The sequence below is a fragment of the Pristis pectinata genome, chromosome 3 (assembly GCF_009764475.1).
Source record: "Pristis pectinata isolate sPriPec2 chromosome 3, sPriPec2.1.pri, whole genome shotgun sequence".
NCBI lineage: Eukaryota > Metazoa > Chordata > Chondrichthyes > Rhinopristiformes > Pristidae > Pristis > Pristis pectinata.
The window spans coordinates 94,519,152-94,539,611 of NC_067407.1; the positions used below are offsets into that span (position 1 = coordinate 94,519,152).

A 20,460-nucleotide genomic window follows, 5' to 3' on the forward strand; every position below is an offset into this window, starting at 1 on the left:
GGATATTAAGCTGTATATCCAATACTCGGTGAATGCTTGCCAATGATTTTTTTTTTGCATTCAGCTCTGAGAACATATTCTGTTCCAGCCTGGCCAGAAAAAGAGAGGTTTAGTTCTAGCCACCATGGATCCTTCAATGACCTGAAGTCATGAGATTCGGCTCCACTTGACATTGACCTGTCTCTAGAAGATCCAAGTTTGCTGCTTAGTCCTCAATTGCAAAATGCTACATTTGTACCATAAATTTACTAACATTTCATCTTGAAATAAGCAAAGATGCCTTGAGAAAAGGAAGACAATATTAATGCCAAAAAGATAATATATTAGAAATATTTCGTTTCTTTCAAACCAATATTGCCAACTCTAGTTCAATATGTTTCTGCAAAGTCTCACCTTCCACAACCTGTCTCAACAACTGTCATCACTGGTTGACAAACTGGTCTATTCACAAGGCGTTTGCCAAGTGGACAAATTTATAATAACCGTAAAACCAAAACCAAAACATGCAGACGTAGAAAAAGAATATGCTGGAAACACTTAGCAGGTCAGGCAACATCTCTGAATAAAGTCTATTAACTTTCATTATAAAGATAATTTATGAGAAAGATAATTCTTGACTGTCAAATTGTCTTTTATTCTTAACTTTAATAATTTTATCAGTAATACATTGAAGCATTCATAGAAAGTAGCCTCCACTCCAGCATCTTTCCAAGCTCAGTGATGTTGACCAGAATCTGGTCACATCATTCAGCCGCCCAGACCGAGAGGGGTGGAAACTGAATTGACATGTTTCTTGCGAGGCAAATGTCACATGACTTAAGTCTTTCAGTTTTGCTACGGAATCATCTGCAATAAAATGGTTATTTAATAACTTCAGCGCAGTCATTTTTTTGTGTTTTATTTGAAACATTTTAATGTCATTCTTCAGCAATTTACGTCCGGCATGAGGTTGGACGTCCGCTGATGTCATTGACGGCGCCGGGTTGGGGTCCTGCCGGTTTCTGGAAGCTTCTGCACCGCGGTTTGCTGCTGGTGGTGCTCGTCGCCAATCGGTCGCCATCCGTCCGCTGCTCGGTCTCTGAACCTCGGCAACATGCCTGAAAAAAATGCCTCCAAACCCACGAACAACATGTCGAAGGGTGTTTACCAGGACCGCGACAAACCCGCCCAGATCCGCTTCAGTAACATCTCGGCCGCCAAAGGTAGGGCGAGTGAGTGAGGGGAGGGGAGGGGAGGTGATGGGGGGGAGGTGGTGATGGGGGGGAGGTGGTGATGGGGGGGTTAGGGTGAGGCAGGGATCAGGGAGGGAGGTGGTGATGGGGGGTTAGGGTGAGGCAGGGATCAGGGAGGGAGGTGGTGATGGGGGGTTAGGGTGAGGCAGGGATCAGGGAGGGAGGTGGTGATGGGGGGTTAGGGTGAGGCAGGGATCAGGGAGGGTGGTGGTGATGGGGGGTTAGGGTGAGGCAGGGATCAGGGAGGGAGGTGGTGATGGGGGGTTAGGGTGAGGCAGGGATCAGGGAGGGAGGTGGTGATGGGGGGTTAGGGTGAGACAGGGATCAGGGAGGGAGGTGGTGATGGGGGGTTAGGGTGAGGCAGGGATCAGGGAGGGAGGTGGTGATGGGGGGTTAGGGTGAGACAGGGATCAGGGAGGGAGGTGGTGATGGGGGGGGTTAGGGTGAGACGGATCAGGGAGGGAGGTGGTGATGGGGGGTTAGGGTGAGGCAGGGATCAGGGAGGGAGGTGGTGATGGGGGTTTAGGGTGAGGCAGGGATCAGGGAGGGAGGTGGTGATGGGGGTTTAGGGTGAGGCAGGGATCAGGGAGGGAGGTGGTGATGGGGGTTTAGGGTGAGGCAGGGATCAGGGAGGGAGGTGGTGATGGGGGGTTAGGGTGAGGCAGGGATCAGGGAGGGAGGTGGTGATGGGGGGTTAGGGTGAGGCAGGGATCAGGGAGGGTGGTGGTGATGGGGGGTTAGGGTGAGGCAGGGATCAGGGAGGGTGGTGGTGATGGGGGGTTAGGGTGAGGCAGGGATCAGGGAAGGAGGTAGTGGTGATGGTGATGATGCTGGTCGTGATGAGGATAGGATGAGGCAGAGATTGGGGAGGGAAAGGATCGGGGAGGTGTTGACGAGGTGAGATTGAGAGTAGGAAGGAGGTGGATAGAGAGGGAAGGAAAGGGTGATGATGATGATGCAGAGATTAATGATGGGGTGGATATGGGAGGGGGGGACAAGATGGTGGTGGTGAGGTGTGAGCAGTAGATAAGGCAGCAGAGTGTTAGGAGTTTAACTGACATGTAGGGAGGGGGTGAGAAAGTAGGGTTCATGGGTGAAGGTATTGGGAAGGGCAAGAGGCAGAGTAAGGGAAGTGAGGAGTTACAGGGGTCTCATGATTTAGATCTGTTTATTATCACTGACATACGTCGTGAAATTTGTTGTTTTGTGGCAGCAGTACAGTGCAAGACAGAAAGACATAAAATTACTATAAGTTGCAAAAATAAATAAATAGTGTTAAAGAGGAATAATGAGGTAGTGTTCACGGACCGTTCAGAAATCATGGAGGAGGGGAAGAAGCTGTTCCTGAAATGTTGTGTGTGGGTCTTCAGGCTCCTATACCTCCTCCCCGATGGTAGTAACATGAAGAGGGCATGTCCTGGGTGGTGAGGGTCCTTAACGATGGATGCTTTTTTTTTGAGGCACCACCTCTTGAAGATGTCCTTAATGGCAGGGAGGGTTGTTCCCGTGATGGAGCTGGCTGAGTCTACAACCCTCTGCAGCCTCTTTTGATCCTGTGCATTGTGGAGCCTCCATACCAGGTGGTGATGCAATCAGTCAGAATGCTCTCCACCGTACATCTGTAGAAATTTGCAAGAGTCTTTGGTGAGCTTGTAAGCAGGGCAATGGAGGGAAGGGTCAAGGGGCTTGTGGGAATAAGTGGGTGGGGAGTGATGCAAGGAGGATACACTTAATAGAGGAGTTGGAGGGTTGTTGGGTGACAGCAGGGAGTGTCTGAGATGGTGGGAGACTGGACCTTGGTCTTGCGTCTGGTGTAATGCATTACTGCTTTTGGTGATTGAAGAGGAAATATTTTGGTGTTTCTTGTCTGGGGCTGCAGGTTGAGAATTTCTTCTTACTCACTGTTGGTCTTTCCGCTCCATTGTCCAAGTGACAGATTTGGGCAATGACTTTGAAACATGCTATATATTTTGCCGAGGTAGGATTTTAATGAAACAAGATTAAGTTATAAGAAATGCCTGTTTCTTTCTTCTAGCTGTTGCGGATGCCATAAGGACAAGTCTTGGTCCAAAGGGCATGGATAAAATGGTATGGACTTAATGGATTTAGAAATAAATATGATTTTTCTCAGTCTATTCATTAATCTGTTTCCATTATCAATTGCTTTGTAATAGAGGAAGTCTTTGCAATAGAATTATTCATGAATTGACAGTTTGAGAGGTGTATTTGGATGCATTGTATATGAAACCTTTATTTGTATGTTGTTGATGCATAGAATATCCATGACCTGATTGCTTTTTATAATTTTCAGTGTTGGGGGGAGTTGTTCTATTAATATTCAAACACAGTTGTTAGTTCACTATGTCTGGTATTTTGAATAACTTAAGGATGCTTTGGTGATGTACTTAAGCATACTGATAACCAATGTGCTTAAGATTAAATAACAAACTTTGTGCAATGAATTCCTAAATTTCAAACTCCACCAAGCTTCCTCAATCAGTGGTTGGTGTTTATTGGCTCCTGTATTTGATTGCCTGAGAAGTGATTGGTGTTTGTTGAGACACCCCATGGAGTTTTTCAGATGGGGAAAAGTAAATTTTCTTCTCCTGCCCCAACTCAACCATGAAGTGGGAAAAGTTTTGTTTTCAGATTGTGCAACCCTTTGCTTTTCTATGAGATGCATTGTCATGCACTGTGTCCTTTTTAGTTCACATTTGCTTAAATTAATTTTTCTCTCTTAATTGCTCTACTCCCACCATAGATCCAAGATGGAAAAGGTGATGTAACCATTACCAATGACGGTGCAACTATTTTGAAGCAAATGCAGGTTTTGCATCCAGCAGCAAAAATGGTAAGTGTTGAAAGAAAAGCTGTGAAATGGTTTTAGATTAACTTGGTATTTGGCTCTCTGGAGCAATGAAGATTAAGAGATTAATTTTAGTTTAGCAGTCTTAAGCATGCTTTCTCTCTCAAGTTTGTGATTTCCATGTTTTTATTGTAAATAAGAATAATTCAAATACTATTTACCATAATTATTTTTCATAATGAATAGCTTTTATTGCAATCACACCACACTTCAATGCTTGTAAACTAAGGACAGTTTTTTTTTAAATAACTAAGCTGGTAGAATTGTCAAAGGCCCAAGATGTTGAAGCTGGTGACGGGACCACTTCTGTTGTAGTAATCGCAGGAGCCTTGCTTGATTACTGTGCTAAACTACTTCAAAAAGGTATGTTGCAATTACTGTTTTGGACATGATTCATAAGTATAATCATTAAATTTTGGGAATGCTGGAATAATTTCACCATTTGATTTATTTCTTGGGTTGGAAAGTTGGTGATTTTGAATTCTTGAAGGTAATGCCTCCCCGTTTAGCTGTCTTTTGGATTTGTTGGAGCTTCACTTCCTACCAGATTTTAACATCCCATCTTTTAACCCTGCCTGTCCCAGAATGGTCTGGATCCAGAGAAAGATTTGCTTTGGTCCAAATTTGAAATGGTACTCAGCTCTTTATCAATGGCCTCAAAGCCTCTTTTGGGAACATGTTGCCCACCCTAACTATAAATATGTAACTCTGACCTACTGTCTCTATGCCAGTTTCTCTTGCATCATAGACTGCCATCCATAGCCTTAACCATCTCAGTTTCTCCAGTTAATTTAACCACCTTGCCTTTTTTGGAATTTAATGCTCTGCATTCTTTGTTCCAACTGTGACATGATTATCAAACTTGCTGACTTCAGAACTTCTGTGGCAGATGGACTATATTTGGCTGAAGATAGAGAACAATTGGGAAATGATGCATTTTCATTCCTTATGACTGCCAACAACTCAGCCAACATTTGACAAACAGTTAATGAACACTTTTTGGTGGAGATCCACCTCCATTCTTCCCTTGACTGTACACTGCATTGGCCTTCCTTCCAAACTTTTAAATATCTCATCATGATCAAAGACCTTTGTTCATTTCTTCTCAGTGTCTTCCTCTTTTTGCATGTTTGCTATATTTTCTATTTTTCAGCCCTGTTGTTCTCCAATAATAAATTTAATATTAATGTGTTACAATGTGATATGAATAGTTTTGTTTGACTTTCATTGTACAAAACTAAAAAATGAACTACTTTTTATTTAAGGAATTCACCCTACAATCATATCTGAATCTTTCCAAAAGGCCGTGGAAAAGGGAATTGAAATTTTGAATGGCATTGCACAACCTGTAGAACTAAGTGACCGAGAATCCCTCCTGAACAGTGCAACTACTGCTTTGAACTCCAAAGTAAAGACACTTTTGATTTGATAGCATCTACTGTTTAGCTCTAAGAAGTTAGTTATGGTAGTTATGCATGATTTAAACATGTAAAATATATTTAGCAGCCCACTATATTTGTATGTTCATAGTCAATATATATTTAGATGCTGTATAAATTTAGCAATCCTGTCACTAATTTTGTTAAAGATTGCCAAACTAGCCAATTAATAAGCTCATGGGCTGGGGGGGGGGGGGGTGCAGTGCAGTGCGGTGGGGAAGAAACACTTAATAAAGATGGTGCTGTGGGGTAATAGCTTTGTGTGTGTAACACTCAAATGCCTAGTCTTGTGCAGTGAACTAAAATGGCTGGATACTTGGATTAAGAGGGTGGAAACCTGGGGGGGCAGGAGCAGTACTGTTGATCTGCCAATTCTGGCTGAAGATGCTGGAAGATGTTTCAACCAGTTGTGGGTTCACATATGGTTGAGCATGTTAATCTTTCTGTTAGTTGCCCAGTTATTCACAAATTATCTCTCCTGGATTTCATTCAGTTTGACAGTTTTGTTCTGATCTATTGAGTGGTTCATTATTATTGGCTTTTAAGCACGTTGTACTGCAGTTTCATTAGATTAATAAATCATTCAAGTGTGTCTGGTGTTGCCCATGGCATGACAATGATGGACAAGTGAGGAATGTTTTAGTGATTGTGTTACTGTACCATTTTGCTGCTGATGTTTTTGCTTACTTCATCTGCCATTATGCACCCTATTGCACCTTTGGTATGTTATCCCACGGGATGGAGGATTTCCTCCTTGGGATTTTAAAATTTTTACTTTTCCTGAGGACTGTTTTATGGCTAGACAAGATTGGTGAGCAGACAGTCAAGTAGATTAGTGGCCCTAGGTTATGAGGAAACCAAGATGTGCTGTCAGATGTAATTACAAATTATATATTCCCAAACTATTACTAGTAATGAAACAAGGTCTCTCCCTAGAGTGTGTTCTACTTCCAACTGGCTTTTGCCAATTAATCTTCAATGTGGATAATTGCTGACATATCTGAAGATAGTGTTATGGAGAGATCAGTTGGTGGTGATGGGTTTCCTTACAGCGTGATCTCAAGTTGGATGATTTAATGGATTCTGAAGTAAATGACAAGTGTCCCCAGATCCAAACTTCATTGGACTAGATTACTCCTAAGGTTGATGATGGGGAAATTGGGAATGGTGCTTGATGGGATTTCTTTAAAATATCAGATATTATTTGATTAGTCTGAGGAAAGCACATTTTAAACATTTGTGTGTCTGTGCCTGGATAGTAGTGAAGATTTTGTGAGGTTAATTGGGTTGATGATTCAAATTCTCACCGTGCGACTGTGCTTTGCTGTTGCCTGTGTGGCCTTTTGGTTAATTTGATGTACATGTACATCCAAAGGTCACTTGAATAAGTATGAAAAATAGGCATCATCAATTGAAGTCCATTGAATAAAGGGGCACTAGTAATCAGGATTGAAATTAGTCCAAGTGACAGGAATTAATAGTAATGAATGTTTTAAGAAGGAGAGAAGTATATAGTTGTGATCCCTAATTTCTGGTATTTGGACTGTTTTGATAACTAATTATTTTGAGCTAGGTTTGGAGAGCACAATTTACAAATTTGCTGACAACACAATGGATAATAATTTGTGGGAAGAATAATAGTGAGTGTCAAGGGGGTATAGCTGGTCTGAAATGGGAGGACACGATTGATGAAATTTAATGCAGAAAAATGAGGGAGTGTTGAGTGTCATTTGGATGAACAAGAAGAGGCAATATAAACAAGGAGGAACTATTCTAAAATGGGTACAGGAGCAGAGATCTGATGTACAAAAAGCTTTGACAATGACAAGGCAGCTTAAACTGTAACTTAAAAAAACCATGGAGGATCCTGGGCTTCATAAGTGGTCATAAAGTATAAGAGCAGGAAGTTGTGATGAATCCTTAATGAGACACTGGTTTGGCCACAACTGGAGGAGTCTGTCCAATTCTGGGTATAATGCTTTTAATAAAGATGTGAAGGCCTTTTATTGGAATGTAGAAGAGATTACTGGAATGCTTTCAAGCATGAGGAGTTTAGGTGAATCTACTGAAGAAGCAAGAGGAGTATTTTAAATTGTGAAGCATTTAGACCAAGTTGATGTAGAGAAACTGTTCCATGTTGGAGGTTGCCAAGAACTAGAGCCACAAAGTTAAGTGATTGGGAAAAGAACCGAAAGTGAGTGACATGAGGGTTTATTTTTTAATCCACTGAGTGGTTAAGATCTGCAAGGCAGTGCTAGGTAAATAATGGAGATAGAATCATGGTGTTCAAAAGAGAAGTGGATAATTCTTGAAAGGAAATAATTTATAGGACTACAGAGTGGTTGGGGAGAAGTTGATTTGCCTGGTTTGCTCTTGGACAGAGCTAGCACGGATACACTCAACTAAAATAAGATTCTGTTCATTTTATAGGTGGTTTCTCAGTACGCCAGCCTTCTTGCTCCAATGAGTGTTGGTGCAGTAATGAGTGTAATTGATCCTGCAACTGCAACTAGTGTTGATCTCAGAGATATCAAAATTGTCAGGAAACTGGGGTAAGAAGAAATATTGGTGAATTTATTAATGTTTGATATCTTGAATTTCAAAATTTTTGAGATGATGATTTTGTAGAAGTGAAAGAAAAAGGCGGCAGGAAATCTTGGGGTGGGGGGGAATGTCAGTAATATTCAGGTCACTTGACATTAACAGAGGAAAAACCAAAATAATTTTCCAGGTCTTTAATTTTTCTATTTCACCATTTGAGGAGATGTGGTTTTCACAGGCAAGGGTGGCATTGAGAAGGTGTTGATGAACTGCCACCTCGAACTGCTGCACTTCTGCAGGGAAGGCCGCAGTGCTGTTGGATAGGGAGTTGGACCCAACGACGCTGAATACCATCTTCAGTGTCTCAGTCAGTGCCAAGTGCTCTTTCTGCTTTTATTGGTAAGATGTGTATATGATACAACTGAGTGGCTTTTTGGGCCATTTCAGGAGACAGCAATAACCAGTGATCTTGCTGTGCTTCTTGAGCTGCATTTAAGCCAGTTTAAGATGGTCAGTTTCTTCCCCAAAGGACATTAATGAATCAAATTGATTTTTAAGGCAATCTGCTTGTTGAATGGTGACCATTATTGAGATGTTAAAAAATTCAAATTATATAATTAATTTCAATTCCATTGCTTCTGTGGTGGGATTTGAGCTTCTGTGTCTGGTGACAATCTTTACATCACAGTATACAAAATATATTAGTGCTTTATTTTGAAGCCTTGGCTGACCCTTACAATGAAATAAATGTTAATGACTAATTAAAATTTACTTTGCAGAGGAACAATTGATGACTGTGAATTGGTGCATGGACTGGTTCTGACTCAGAGAGTTGTCAATGCAGGTGTAAGTCGTGTGGAAAAGGCTAAGATTGGGCTGATTCAGTTCTGCTTGTCTGCTCCAAAGACAGATGTAAGTCATTTTTTGTCATTAACTTGAAGTGTTAAACCATGAGCAGCCATTAATTTCTTCAAATAACTGCTGAGAAAATTCGATCACAGTGTAGATTTGTGTTGTGACTGTTGTGACTGTGTGCAAACTAATAAGCCCAGAAAAAGACATGTAAGACTTGAGGAATGGATTGTTAATCCAGGACCATGTATCCAAAAAGTATAATGTAGTTTCTGGTATTGGAATATTAAATTTGAAGTGATCTGTTTTGATCATTTTCCATCCTCCATTTTTCTTGAACCTTTTAGAATAGCTCGAAGCTTTCACGTTGCCAACTTTTTGATGTATTTTCATTTGTGTTAAAATATCTGAATATAACTCAGGAGAAACGTTTCCATCCTCAAGTGGAGAGTATTTCTGATTTTTAAAAATGATGTGATTTTATTTTTTAAAAATCAAAGTTCACATTTGCAGTAATCATGCCATTCTCATGTCAATGGAAAGGGCCATATATGATTCAACTTTTCTCGAGTTTGATCTCGATGTCTGCTTTCAGTTCTTTGGAACAAAAATGTGATCGTGAGCTTAAAGAATCTGAGACTGCAGATCAAGGTGAAAGTTAAATTATTTTATTCATGTCTAATATTAATGATGTAGGCTGTATAATGTATTTCTGATCTTAAAAAGACCACATTAACACACAAAATTCCAGCACATGACATATTTGGTTTTCATTAAGAGTTAATAACAAGTATTGGCCCTCAATCATACTACTTTTCAAATCAGTAAATTATATCCCTTATTGTTAGCATCCCAGTTTGGTGCAAAAGCTATTTATTGAATGAGTTAACCGTTCAAAACCAAGCCAAACTTGACCCTTCAGGTACCTAGAGCACATGAAATCAACTGTGGTAAAGATGTTTTGCTATTTTGTTTATTGAATTGGAAAGTGCAATAGATGAGCTGTTTGAGATGTATAAAGGTGACAGTGAATGGCCTTGCATGGCTTTTTTGCCTACAAGTGTGGCAGTTGAGATAAACCGTAGAAATGCCTCGGTGCCTGAATGGACTTCTGACTTGCAATCCTCAATTGAAGTTGCCTATCTAAAAGGTTAGTCTGCTTTCTATGTCATATGTCACTTGATGTGTTGAAGTTGTAAAATGCAAAGTGCTGCCCTTGTGCAGGGGAAGTATTGTACAATAATTATATTTTTTTAAGAGCCCTTAAGTTGCACTTTTAGCAAGTGGCTTTGCAGTACTTCTACCTTAAATAGTGGGCAGTCTCCTGCTTGAGTACAGCTTGGCTTGCAAAGGTGCACACACTGTGTGTTATTGTCAGCCGCAACTGATGTTAATCTTTGATGGAAATAGCTTTTTATCAGCCATGATTTTCTCCTTATTAAACATAATGATTATAACATACGGAGTGCTATTTTTCACCCATCCACATGTAATATTCTCACCATTTGGTCCTTGGCAAGTGTGCACCTCTTGGTAGAGCCAAATGCTCATGAGTTAGCTATTTGTGTGCTGGTCTTCTACAGTCGGGTATAGCTCCAGCACTCCTTCAGTCTCCTTAAACTGTCTTCTTAAAATGCAACTTTTGTAAAACTGCACATGCTTCATCTGTCAGTTGTCCTTTAACACTGTCTTTGTTGACCTACTCCCCACTTTACACTGGATTAAGTGTACTTGGGATGTTGTGTGTGTCTGATTACTTTGCCTGAGATGCATTGTTTCTCTTATGAGACTGCATTTCTTAATTGATCAACTATTTATCATAATTATATTATGTGGACAACTGGGGTTAAAGGTTACCACAGGTACGTGGAAATGCAATGTCATGGTCATATTTGGATCAGTCATGATCTCTATAAATGACGGAACTGACCTAAGGGACCTACCCCTTGTTCTAATTCACATGTTCAGATGTATAGGGCACAAATATATCAAATTTCCCATTAGATTTATTGCATATCCAGGAGTTTCATAGATCCATATCTTACTGTCTGCACTTTATATCTGTTTTTAGAGTAGCAGTTGGTGGTTTTGTGGGATGCTCTGCATCCTCTGACACAATAAGTTGTTTGCTGGTGGGTTGGGATGGCAGAATTATTCTCTGAGAACTTCAGATTTTATAATGTAATGTTGTTTGAAACTCATTCTCGAAACCATCTATAATCTATTGTATTTGATCCATAATGCATTAATTTCATTGAAAACATTATTAGTATTGCTCTTGATAAGTCTGAAGGATTTGTGTGCATATTTCTGGAGTGAGGTTTGAACCCATGATCTTCCAATTCAGAGGGAAGAGTCACTGTGCAGATTGGGAACTACTAATGTAATTGTGGTTTGAGATGTACACTGCCAAGAAATATTTATGGCTCTGTAAGGATTTCTGTTTTCTATAAATTAATATTTTACTTAGCTTGAAAGTGTTGCTATTATAGGAATTAATTTCAACAACCAATCTTGCCCGAAATACTGTTCCCATGCAAGCCTAGATAGTGAAAGTCCACAAGATTGCAGACGATACCACCGTAATGGGCTGTATCTCAAACAACAATGAGTTGAAGTACAGAAAAGAGATAGAGAGCCTCGTGACATTGTGTTATGACAACAACCTTTCCCTCAATATCAGCAAAACAAGAGTACTGGTCATTGACTTCATGAATGGGGGTGGTGCACATGCACCTGTTTACATCAATGTTGCTGAGGTCAAGAGCGTTGAGAGCTTCAAGTTCCTGGAGTGAACATCACCAATAGCCCTTCCTGGTCCAATCACTTTGATGCCATGGCCAAGAAAGCTCACCAGTGCCTCTACTTCCTCAGGAGGCTAAAGAAATTTGGCCTGTCCCCCTTGACCCTCAGCAATTTTTATCGATGCACCATAAAAAGCATCCTATCTAGATGCATCACGGCTTGGTATGGCAACTGTTCTGCCCGTGACCACAAGTTGTAGACACAGCTCAGCATATTACAGAAACCAGCTTCCCTTCCATGAACTCTGTCTACACTCACTGCCTCGGTAAAGCAGCCAGCATAATCAAAGACCCCACCCACCCTGGACATTCTCTTTCCCCACCCCCATCCTTCCATTGGACAGAAGATACAAAAGCCTGAAAGTACGTACCAACAGGCTCAAGGACAGTTTCTATCCCACTGTTATAAGCCTATTGAATGGTTCCCTAGTACAATAAAATGGATTCTCGACTTCACAATCTACCTCATTATGACCTTGCACCTTATTGTCTACCTCCACTGCACTTTCTCTGTAATTGTAACACTTTATTCTGTATTCTGTTATTGTTTTACCTTGCACTACCTCAGTGTACTGTTTTAATGATTTGATCTCTATGATCGGTATACAAGACAAGGTTTTCACTGTACCTTGTTACATGTGACAATAATAAACCAATAAAAATTTAGAGGAACTTGTTTTTCGCATCAGCCAGTGTCCAGCTAATGCACTCGCCAAAAGTCATTGGGTATTTTCTTTGTTCCTCTTCTGAATTGCTGACATTGTCTTTGATTGACCATATCAGAAAAGACCAGGGATTGAAGCTCAAGCTATGGGGGTGGTTCTGTAAAATGCATCTATCCATGATTTCCAGTGTCCTCTGTACTTTGTTTTTAAAAACCCTCTTCTTGTCACAACATTTCTAAGTTCCTCTTCATTTTATTCTGTAGATGGAAAATCAGATCGTTGTCTCTGACTATGCTCAGATGGACCGTGTTTTACGTGAAGAAAGAGCCTACATTTTGAACTTGGTAAAGCAGATTAAAAAAGCTGGATGCAATGTTCTGCTGATACAAAAATCAATTTTGAGGTAATCTTTTCAACTAGTATCTTTTTTTAAAGAAGAGAATCTCAGGTGATTTGTGGTCTCACCAACACCTTGTAGTGCAGCCTCACCAACTTTTATACAAAATGCAACACCTCGCACTTACCCGAATTAAACTCCATTTGCTGTTCCTTGGCCCACTTACTCAACTGACCAAGGTCCCCCTGTAATTTTTATTAACCTTCATTTGTCCCACTATACCACCTATTTTAGTGTTATTTGCAAACTTATTAACCATGCACTGTATATTCTTAAACAAATCGTTGATATGGATGACAAACAACAATGGGCCCAGCACCAACCCCTGAGGCACACCACAAGTCACAGGCCTCCAGTCTGAGAAACAACCTTCCACCATCACCCTCTGCTTTCTACCACCAAGCCAATTGTGTATCCAGTTAGCCAGCTCTCCTTGGATTCCATGTGATCTAACCTTCCAGAGCAGTCTACCATGTGGAACCTTATCAAAGGCCTCAGTGAATTCCATGTAACCACGTCTACCGCTCTGCCCTCATCAACTTTCTTGGTCACATCATCAAAAAAACTCAATCAAGTTCATAAGACATGATCTCCCATGCACAAAGTCATGCTGACTGCCCCAAATCAACCCGTCTTTCCAGATGTACGTATATCTTATCCCTCAGAATCCTCTTCAGTAACTTAACTGCCACAGGTGTTACGCTTGCTGGTCTCTAGTTCACAGGTTTTTCTTTGCCAATCTTCTTAAATAAAGGCACAACATTCACTACCCTCCAGTGTTCCGGCACCTCATTCGTGGCTAAAAATGATGCAAACATCTCAGCCAGGGCTCCCACAATTTCTCCTCTAGCCTCCCACATTGTTCTTGGATATACATGGTCAGGCCCTGGAGGTTTGTCTCCCTTCATACCTTTTGAAGACATCTAGCACCTCCTCTACTTTAGTGTGGACTATCCCCAAGACCTCCCTATTTACTTTTCCTAGTTCCAAAGTCTTCAATTCTTTCTCCATGGTTAAAAACGAGAAATCTTCATCAAGGATCTTGCCCATCTCCTGTGGCTCCACACAAAAGTGTCGTCTTTGGTCTTTGAGGGGCCCCTTCTCTAGTTACTCTTTTTCCCTTAATATACTTGTAAAATTTTGTTGGATTTTCCTTAATCTTCTCTGCCAAAGCTATCTCATGCCCCCTTTTTGCCCTCCTGATTTCCTTCTTTAGTACTTGCCCAAGTTAAATTCCATCTGCCATTCCTTTGACCACTTTCCCAGTTCATCTCGATCCTCTTGTAATCTTAGGTGGCTGCCTTTACTGTCCACGACATCACCAACTTTGGTGTCATCCACAAACTTACTAATAACCATGTTAACTGTCATCCAAATCGTTAATATAAGTGATAAACAACTGTGGATCCAGCACCAATTCTAATGGCAAACCAATGATCACAGGCCTCCAATCTCAATAACAGCCCTCCACTACCACCCTTTTGTCTCTTTCCACCAACCCTATTTTGTATCCAAATGACTAGCTAACCCTGGATCCCATGTGATCTAACCTTCCAGACTAGCCTACCAGGCAAGACCTTGTCAAAAGTCTCTGTAGACAATGTCAACAGCCTTGCCCTCGTTACTCTTTGTTACTTCTTCAAGAAACTCAACTTGTGAGGCACAATTTTCCACACACTAAACCATGCTGACTATCCCTTACCAATCCTTCCCTTTCCAAATGCTGGTAGATCCTTTCCCTCAGAATCCCCTCCAGCAGCTTTGCCACTACTGGTGTTTGGCTCACTGGCCTGTAATTCCCTGGTTTGTCCTTGCAGCCCTTGTTAATAAAGGCACAACATTAGCCACCCTCCAGTCTTCAGGTCCCTCACTCGTGGCTAAGGATAATACAGATATCTCTGCAAGGGCCCCTGCAATTTCTTCTGTCGGTTCCCACAATATTCTTGGATAATTAGGACCCTGACTGCTCACCTTCTTTTCTGAAACTTGCATTATAAACCTGCAAGGAAAATTCTTGTTTGTGATCAATTTCAATCTTGCTCCCATTTGGCACAAGTCTAAAGTGCACACAGTTTATAAATTTAAGGTAATGTTCAAACAATAGGAATTGCTGAAGGAAAATATATTTGCATCAAGTAACCTTTGCTGCACTTCACTGGGAAGTGTTCCGTATTGATGCTTTATGTCAAAAAGTTATTCTTTCTCTCACCAATGAGGGTCTTTCAAATTCTTAAAGTGCAAAAGAAGGATGGTTTTATAATTTTTGCACTAATTTTATAACTTTTACATCTATACATTACAACAGCTTCTGAATTTTTTGTTCCTGTATGGTTGACAGGGTTAATATTATTAATGCCTTTTACAGGGATGCACTGAGTGACTTGGCCCTCCACTTCCTCAACAAGATGAAGATTATGGTAATTAAGGACATTGAGCGAGAAGACATTGAGTTCATCTGTAAGGTACAAGGGAGTTATTAAATAATGTGAAAGTACAGCTTCTTGGATTTAATTTCCAAATTAATATTCTGTCAGTTTTTAATTTCTTTTTGTATGTTTTTTTATTGAAAATCCATTAAGTATTTTCTTTGCAGACTTTAGGCATAAAGCCAGTTGCTCATTTTGAGCAGTTCACACCAGACATGTTGGGTACTGCAGAGTTGGCAGAAGAAGTCACTTTGAATGGTTCTGGCAAATTAGTCAAGGTAATAATGAACATATTTCAAAGACAGCAGCAAAGTTATTTCATTTCAAATAAACTGTGCCAAAGCTTAAACATCAGATGTAATTGTATTTGCTCTAATAATCCTAAAATCATGAGCTCTTTTGTCTTTTAGATTACTGGTTGTGCCAATCCGGGAAAAACAGTATCCATTGTGGTTCGAGGGTCCAATAAATTGGTCATGGAAGAGGCAGAGCGTTCCATTCATGATGCTCTATGTGTTATTCGCTGCTTGGTAAAGAAAAGGTAATTTTCCTTTCACCTTTTATTATGATGAGCATTAACTGGGAGTTGTTCAACAAAAGGAAGACTTCCATTGAACATTCATAACAGGAAGTACTTAAAATTCAGGGCAAGATTTCAGAAAAGTGCTTTCCAAATGGCTATTAACGATTTGGCCAGCAGGGGTAGTTAATTAATGCATTATTTTGTTTAATTCATTAACCGCATATGGATTTTTTTGTTGATCTGGATGCTACTTTTCACAATGCTGGTTCAGAGATTTATGTTATCTCAAAAAAAAAATTTGGTCTCTGGCTACCTTTTGTTTTAGTGCAAGCAACACCTATCGAAGTGTTCAGCAATATAGAGTGAATTTGCTTTGACGTTGCTAATGTCCATACCTGTGGGAGTTCTGCAATGAATTTCTCAGGAGAATTTGAAAACTGATACTTGGTGATGTTGAAGGACACTGCGTTTGAGAGAATGAAGCTGTGGCCTGCCCACTGAAGCCAATTGCTTTGTAAACTTAATATTAAAATTGACACCACTAAGGATCCTCTTTGATATAATGTAAAGGAAGAAAAAGTGTGGTACCACAGCCAGAATCAAACATCTCACTGGTCCAGGTGAACACAATGTTGGGATGAGCAGAGTATAGAAAGAAAATAATTGCCAAGTTCAGAAAATGTAACTTTTTCTTAAACAGGGCTTTGATTGCTGGAGGTGGAGCTCCTGAGATTGAGCTGGCATTGCGTTTGACTGAATACTCTCGAACTCTCAGTGGTATGGAGGCATATTGTGTGAGGGCATATGCTGATGCCCTGGAAGTTATCCCTTCAACGTTGGCTGAAAATGCAGGTCTTAATCCTATCTCTACTGTGACAGAGCTAAGAAATAGACATGCACAGGGGGAAAAGACTGCAGGAATTAACGTGAGAAAGGTGAAATTTTCATTACTTCTGTCTTTGTAATGGTACATATGAAGGAAAATGTTTTGCATTAATATATCTGTGAATTGTTTCTCATTCAGCAATTTGTTTCTTCAGGGTGGTATTTCTAACATTCTGGAGGAGCTGGTTGTTCAACCTCTGCTGGTCTCCCTCAGTGCCCTGACCTTAGCAACAGAAACAGTTCGCAGTATCCTGAAGATTGATGATGTGGTAATTTTCATCACTAAATTCAACTGGAGAAATGGGGGGGAGGAATTTTATTCACCTTTTATAGTGCTCCAAAGGGTTAATTTTCTTAAACATAATGTAAGCAGAAAAATTATCATTATGGGCTTTTTTTTGTTGATGTTGCATATGAGTGTGCACATAACTTGTACTGCTCAAAGCTTGTATTTCTATTGAGTTTCAAGACCAAAAATAAAGCAAGAAACACTGCATGTATAAATTTAACAAACACAACTAACTAAATTGGGCTACCTTTTTCCTTACAGGTGAATGCACGATAAGTTCAGCAATGTGTTCAGCTGAAGTGAGAGAGATGTCGAATTCCTTGCAGATTCACCTGTTTTGTCAACCAAACCTTGAGACAAAACATCCTTTCTCGTGTTCTACAAACAAGTCACTGTGTAGATTTGCCACATCTGTTTTTCTCCAACTGCAGAACTGCTATAACTTAATAAAGTGTTGGGAGTTTGAAATTTATTTTGGTTTTGTTTCGTAGTTGGATCATGGTTTTGAGATGCAATTAAGCATGTAACACTGTTTCATTTTTAAAAAATGGATATCAGTAGCTTTGTAGCAAATTGATATGTTGATAGTCTCTTAAATGTCAATGTTTGACATAAAATTTGTCCAGACATAGTGAAATTTTCAGTTAAGGCCAAAATGAGTAAAATGATGACCACTGGGAAAGCCGTATCATCAAATCTCCTGATACGCTTTGGAGTTAACTTTAGTGCAAGATTCATGGCTTTGCAAAATAATGCTTAAAACATTTAACACAGTTAACAGATGTTAGCAGAATTCCATATGTTGCCTGTACATCAGATATCATTCAATTCCAACCCAAGGCGTATATTTTTGGCAAGACTTTGCCTAGTATTTTGAATGTACTGTTCAGTAATGGTATTTTGTTAATTTCAGCCATTTCTTTAAAAAAATACTGCTTCACTGAGTCATGTCTGCTAAGACTTTTGCTGACTCATAACTTGCATTTTTTAGGATATCTGTTAGTAAATATATGACATTTTAGAGAGGGGAGATAAAAGGATAAATTGTACAACATCACAAATGAAATTCTATGTTAATGGCTAATGCCTGATATTTTCATAAACATGGGGAGAAAATCAAAATAAGAGGAGTTGATGTTAGAATAGTGAGGATCAAGGTTTAATACATAACAGCCTGTGTCAGGACTGGAGAGAGGGTGGATGTAAAATGATTTCAAATTTAATGTTGTGTTGCAGAGCCAGCAATGACAGGATTTGGATAGCTGAGGTTTGAACAATGGATGTGAAATGGCAAAAAAAAAAGTTAAATTTGAAGTGACAGGAGCTTGTACAAGAATTTTGATATTGGTGGCTGAGTCTTGGTACAGCATCTTATCTGAAGGTTGAAGCTGATGAGATGAAAAGGAGTTAATAGTCAAGATTGTTGACTGTCTCTCTGTGCTGAGAATCCCAGCAAGTAATTTGCTGCTGGAGGCCAATGGAAATCAGAGTGGGATCAAAAATGACAGGTAATTTGGCTTCTGTAGTAACTTGTTGATTAATCAATCAAAAAACTAGCTGAGAAAATTGGAAAGTTAGAGCTGGGTATTACCAGCCTGTTACTAGGTCGTACCTGTGGAATCTGGCCTTATCTGTGATGATGTCACTGAGGGTCAGCAGCAGATGAAGAAAAACAGTATATACTTCGAAGAAGTAAGTCATCTGACTTTAATGGCAGGGGCCAAACCATTGCTCATTGCCTTTTCTGATTCTAGGGTTTGGTACTCAAAAAAATTTGTTTAATGTTTTCTGGAGAGTTCAAAGCTCTGGTTCCTTGCTTCAAGTCAAATTTCTGATTTTTGTATGCTTTTGGAAAAATTATAATTGGGCCAAGTTCATCCATATTGGGAATGATGCAGCTAATGTAGCTGCTGCCTCACAACTTGAGTGACCTGGGTTCAATCTTGATGCCCGGTGCTGTCTGTGTGGAGTCTGCATGTTCTCCAAGTGACGACATGGATTTTCTCTGGGTACGCTGGTTTCTTCCCACACCTCAAGGTTGTTTGGTTAATTGAACAATGTAAATTGCCCTGACTGTGGGGGATAGTTGGTGGGAATGTGGGGAGAATAAAAATGGGATTTTTGTAAATGGGTTAAAGAATTTGATTTGTGCCCCAGTATTCCTGGTTCAGTTGTGTGTGAGAAACATGAGGGAATCATGCAACTCATTTTTTTCAGTTTGTATATTTTTGAATTGGTATCTAAACTGTATAACTTGAGACCTGAAATATTTAACACAGCAAACATTTGTTCTCATTCTTCTTGGGCAGTCCCTGGGGATTCCACTCCAGTTCTTTGGGTCCAGGGGTAACTGAAAAGGCCAATGTGAAATCAGCATATTGTCAGATATGCTGCTTCACAGGTGGGTAGGTTGTATTGGAGGTGCATTCTTTCTGTTTTAACTAAGCTTCAGCAAGTTCCTGATGAGGGAACTCTGTCACTGCCTTCCTGGATCCTCTATTTTGAGTAGTTGTGGATCAGGTATTCCCATGCATCGGTGGGATTGTTGAAAATTTTCAATGGAACATTCGTGAATTACTTTTATCCTGGTAATTGTGTTGAAGCTCAGAGTTGACTGCCTACCTTGGGAGTCGCTTGTTCTTGGGTATGCAAACAAACTGACCAGATGCATAATTAGAGAATTGATGTTGGAGATATTTATTCTGGTTTGCTTATCCTGTAAGTGGAGTTGGAGACTTTCGTTGAAGTGTAGGTAACAACTAGTTTTGGATTGCATGCTGTTGGATTGTCAATGTCTCAAGTGCACAGGAGAATTGGGATCATGGCAGCTTTGTTGACGGTAAGTTTTATGCTTGATTTGAGGTCTGGATGATCAAACACCTTTCCTCAGACAGGCAAAAGCTTATTAAAGCAAATGCATGGTGTTTTTGATTGCAAACTCCACACCTCAAGGGAAAAGATGCGAATGTGCTTGACTGCATTCCATAGCGAATAATTGTTTGCTCTTGTGCCTGAGACCCATAAATTTGAAAAGTCACGTCAGCTGAAAAACAAATCAATCAAGATGGTTTCCCTGCTGAAAATTACAGCGAAGTTCTCTGCTATAGGGAAATGAATTGCCAGGATAATCACCTGAAACGCTGTTCCCTGAATTACTGAATTCCACCCAGCTGGAGGCATCGTGGATACGATTTAAACCATATAAAAATTCTGAAAAATATAAACAACATCCTGCAAAGTCTTTGTTCCCTCGTTAGAAACTAATCCTCATGGTTGGTACTCTGGGGAGTACATAGAGCTCTACCAGTAGGGATTCCTGCGGTTTTTTAAGTTTGGGATTAGTTTTATAAAATTTCAAACTGAAATAAAACAATGTATAAATAAAACACGATCAGCATGGTGTATAGAGAACGACTGGTCTAGAATTGTTTCATTGTCTTAATCGTTTTATTTATAGCTTTGAGATTATGAGTTCTAGCTTTAAGAGTATGCAATGTGCAATGCGTGGCTACTGTGGGTTTGTTTAAACTCTACTGTGACC

General features: G+C 40.0%; 1 protein-coding gene across 1 annotated transcript; it reads left to right on the forward strand.

The window, feature by feature from the left end:
- Nucleotides 1-966: 966 nt before the first annotated feature.
- cct4 (chaperonin containing TCP1, subunit 4 (delta)) lies at nt 967-17,391 on the forward strand. Its single transcript, XM_052011591.1, has 14 exons — nt 967-1,202; nt 3,268-3,320; nt 3,994-4,083; nt 4,353-4,461; nt 5,364-5,506; nt 7,968-8,089; nt 8,858-8,990; nt 12,663-12,802; nt 15,162-15,258; nt 15,390-15,500; nt 15,633-15,763; nt 16,446-16,680; nt 16,786-16,899; nt 17,181-17,391. Exons 1-14 carry the CDS (start codon nt 1,094-1,096, stop codon nt 17,193-17,195), a joined length of 1,602 nt encoding a protein of 533 aa, XP_051867551.1. The 5' UTR covers nt 967-1,093; the 3' UTR covers nt 17,196-17,391.
- The last annotated feature ends 3,069 nt before the right edge of the window (nt 17,392-20,460 follow it).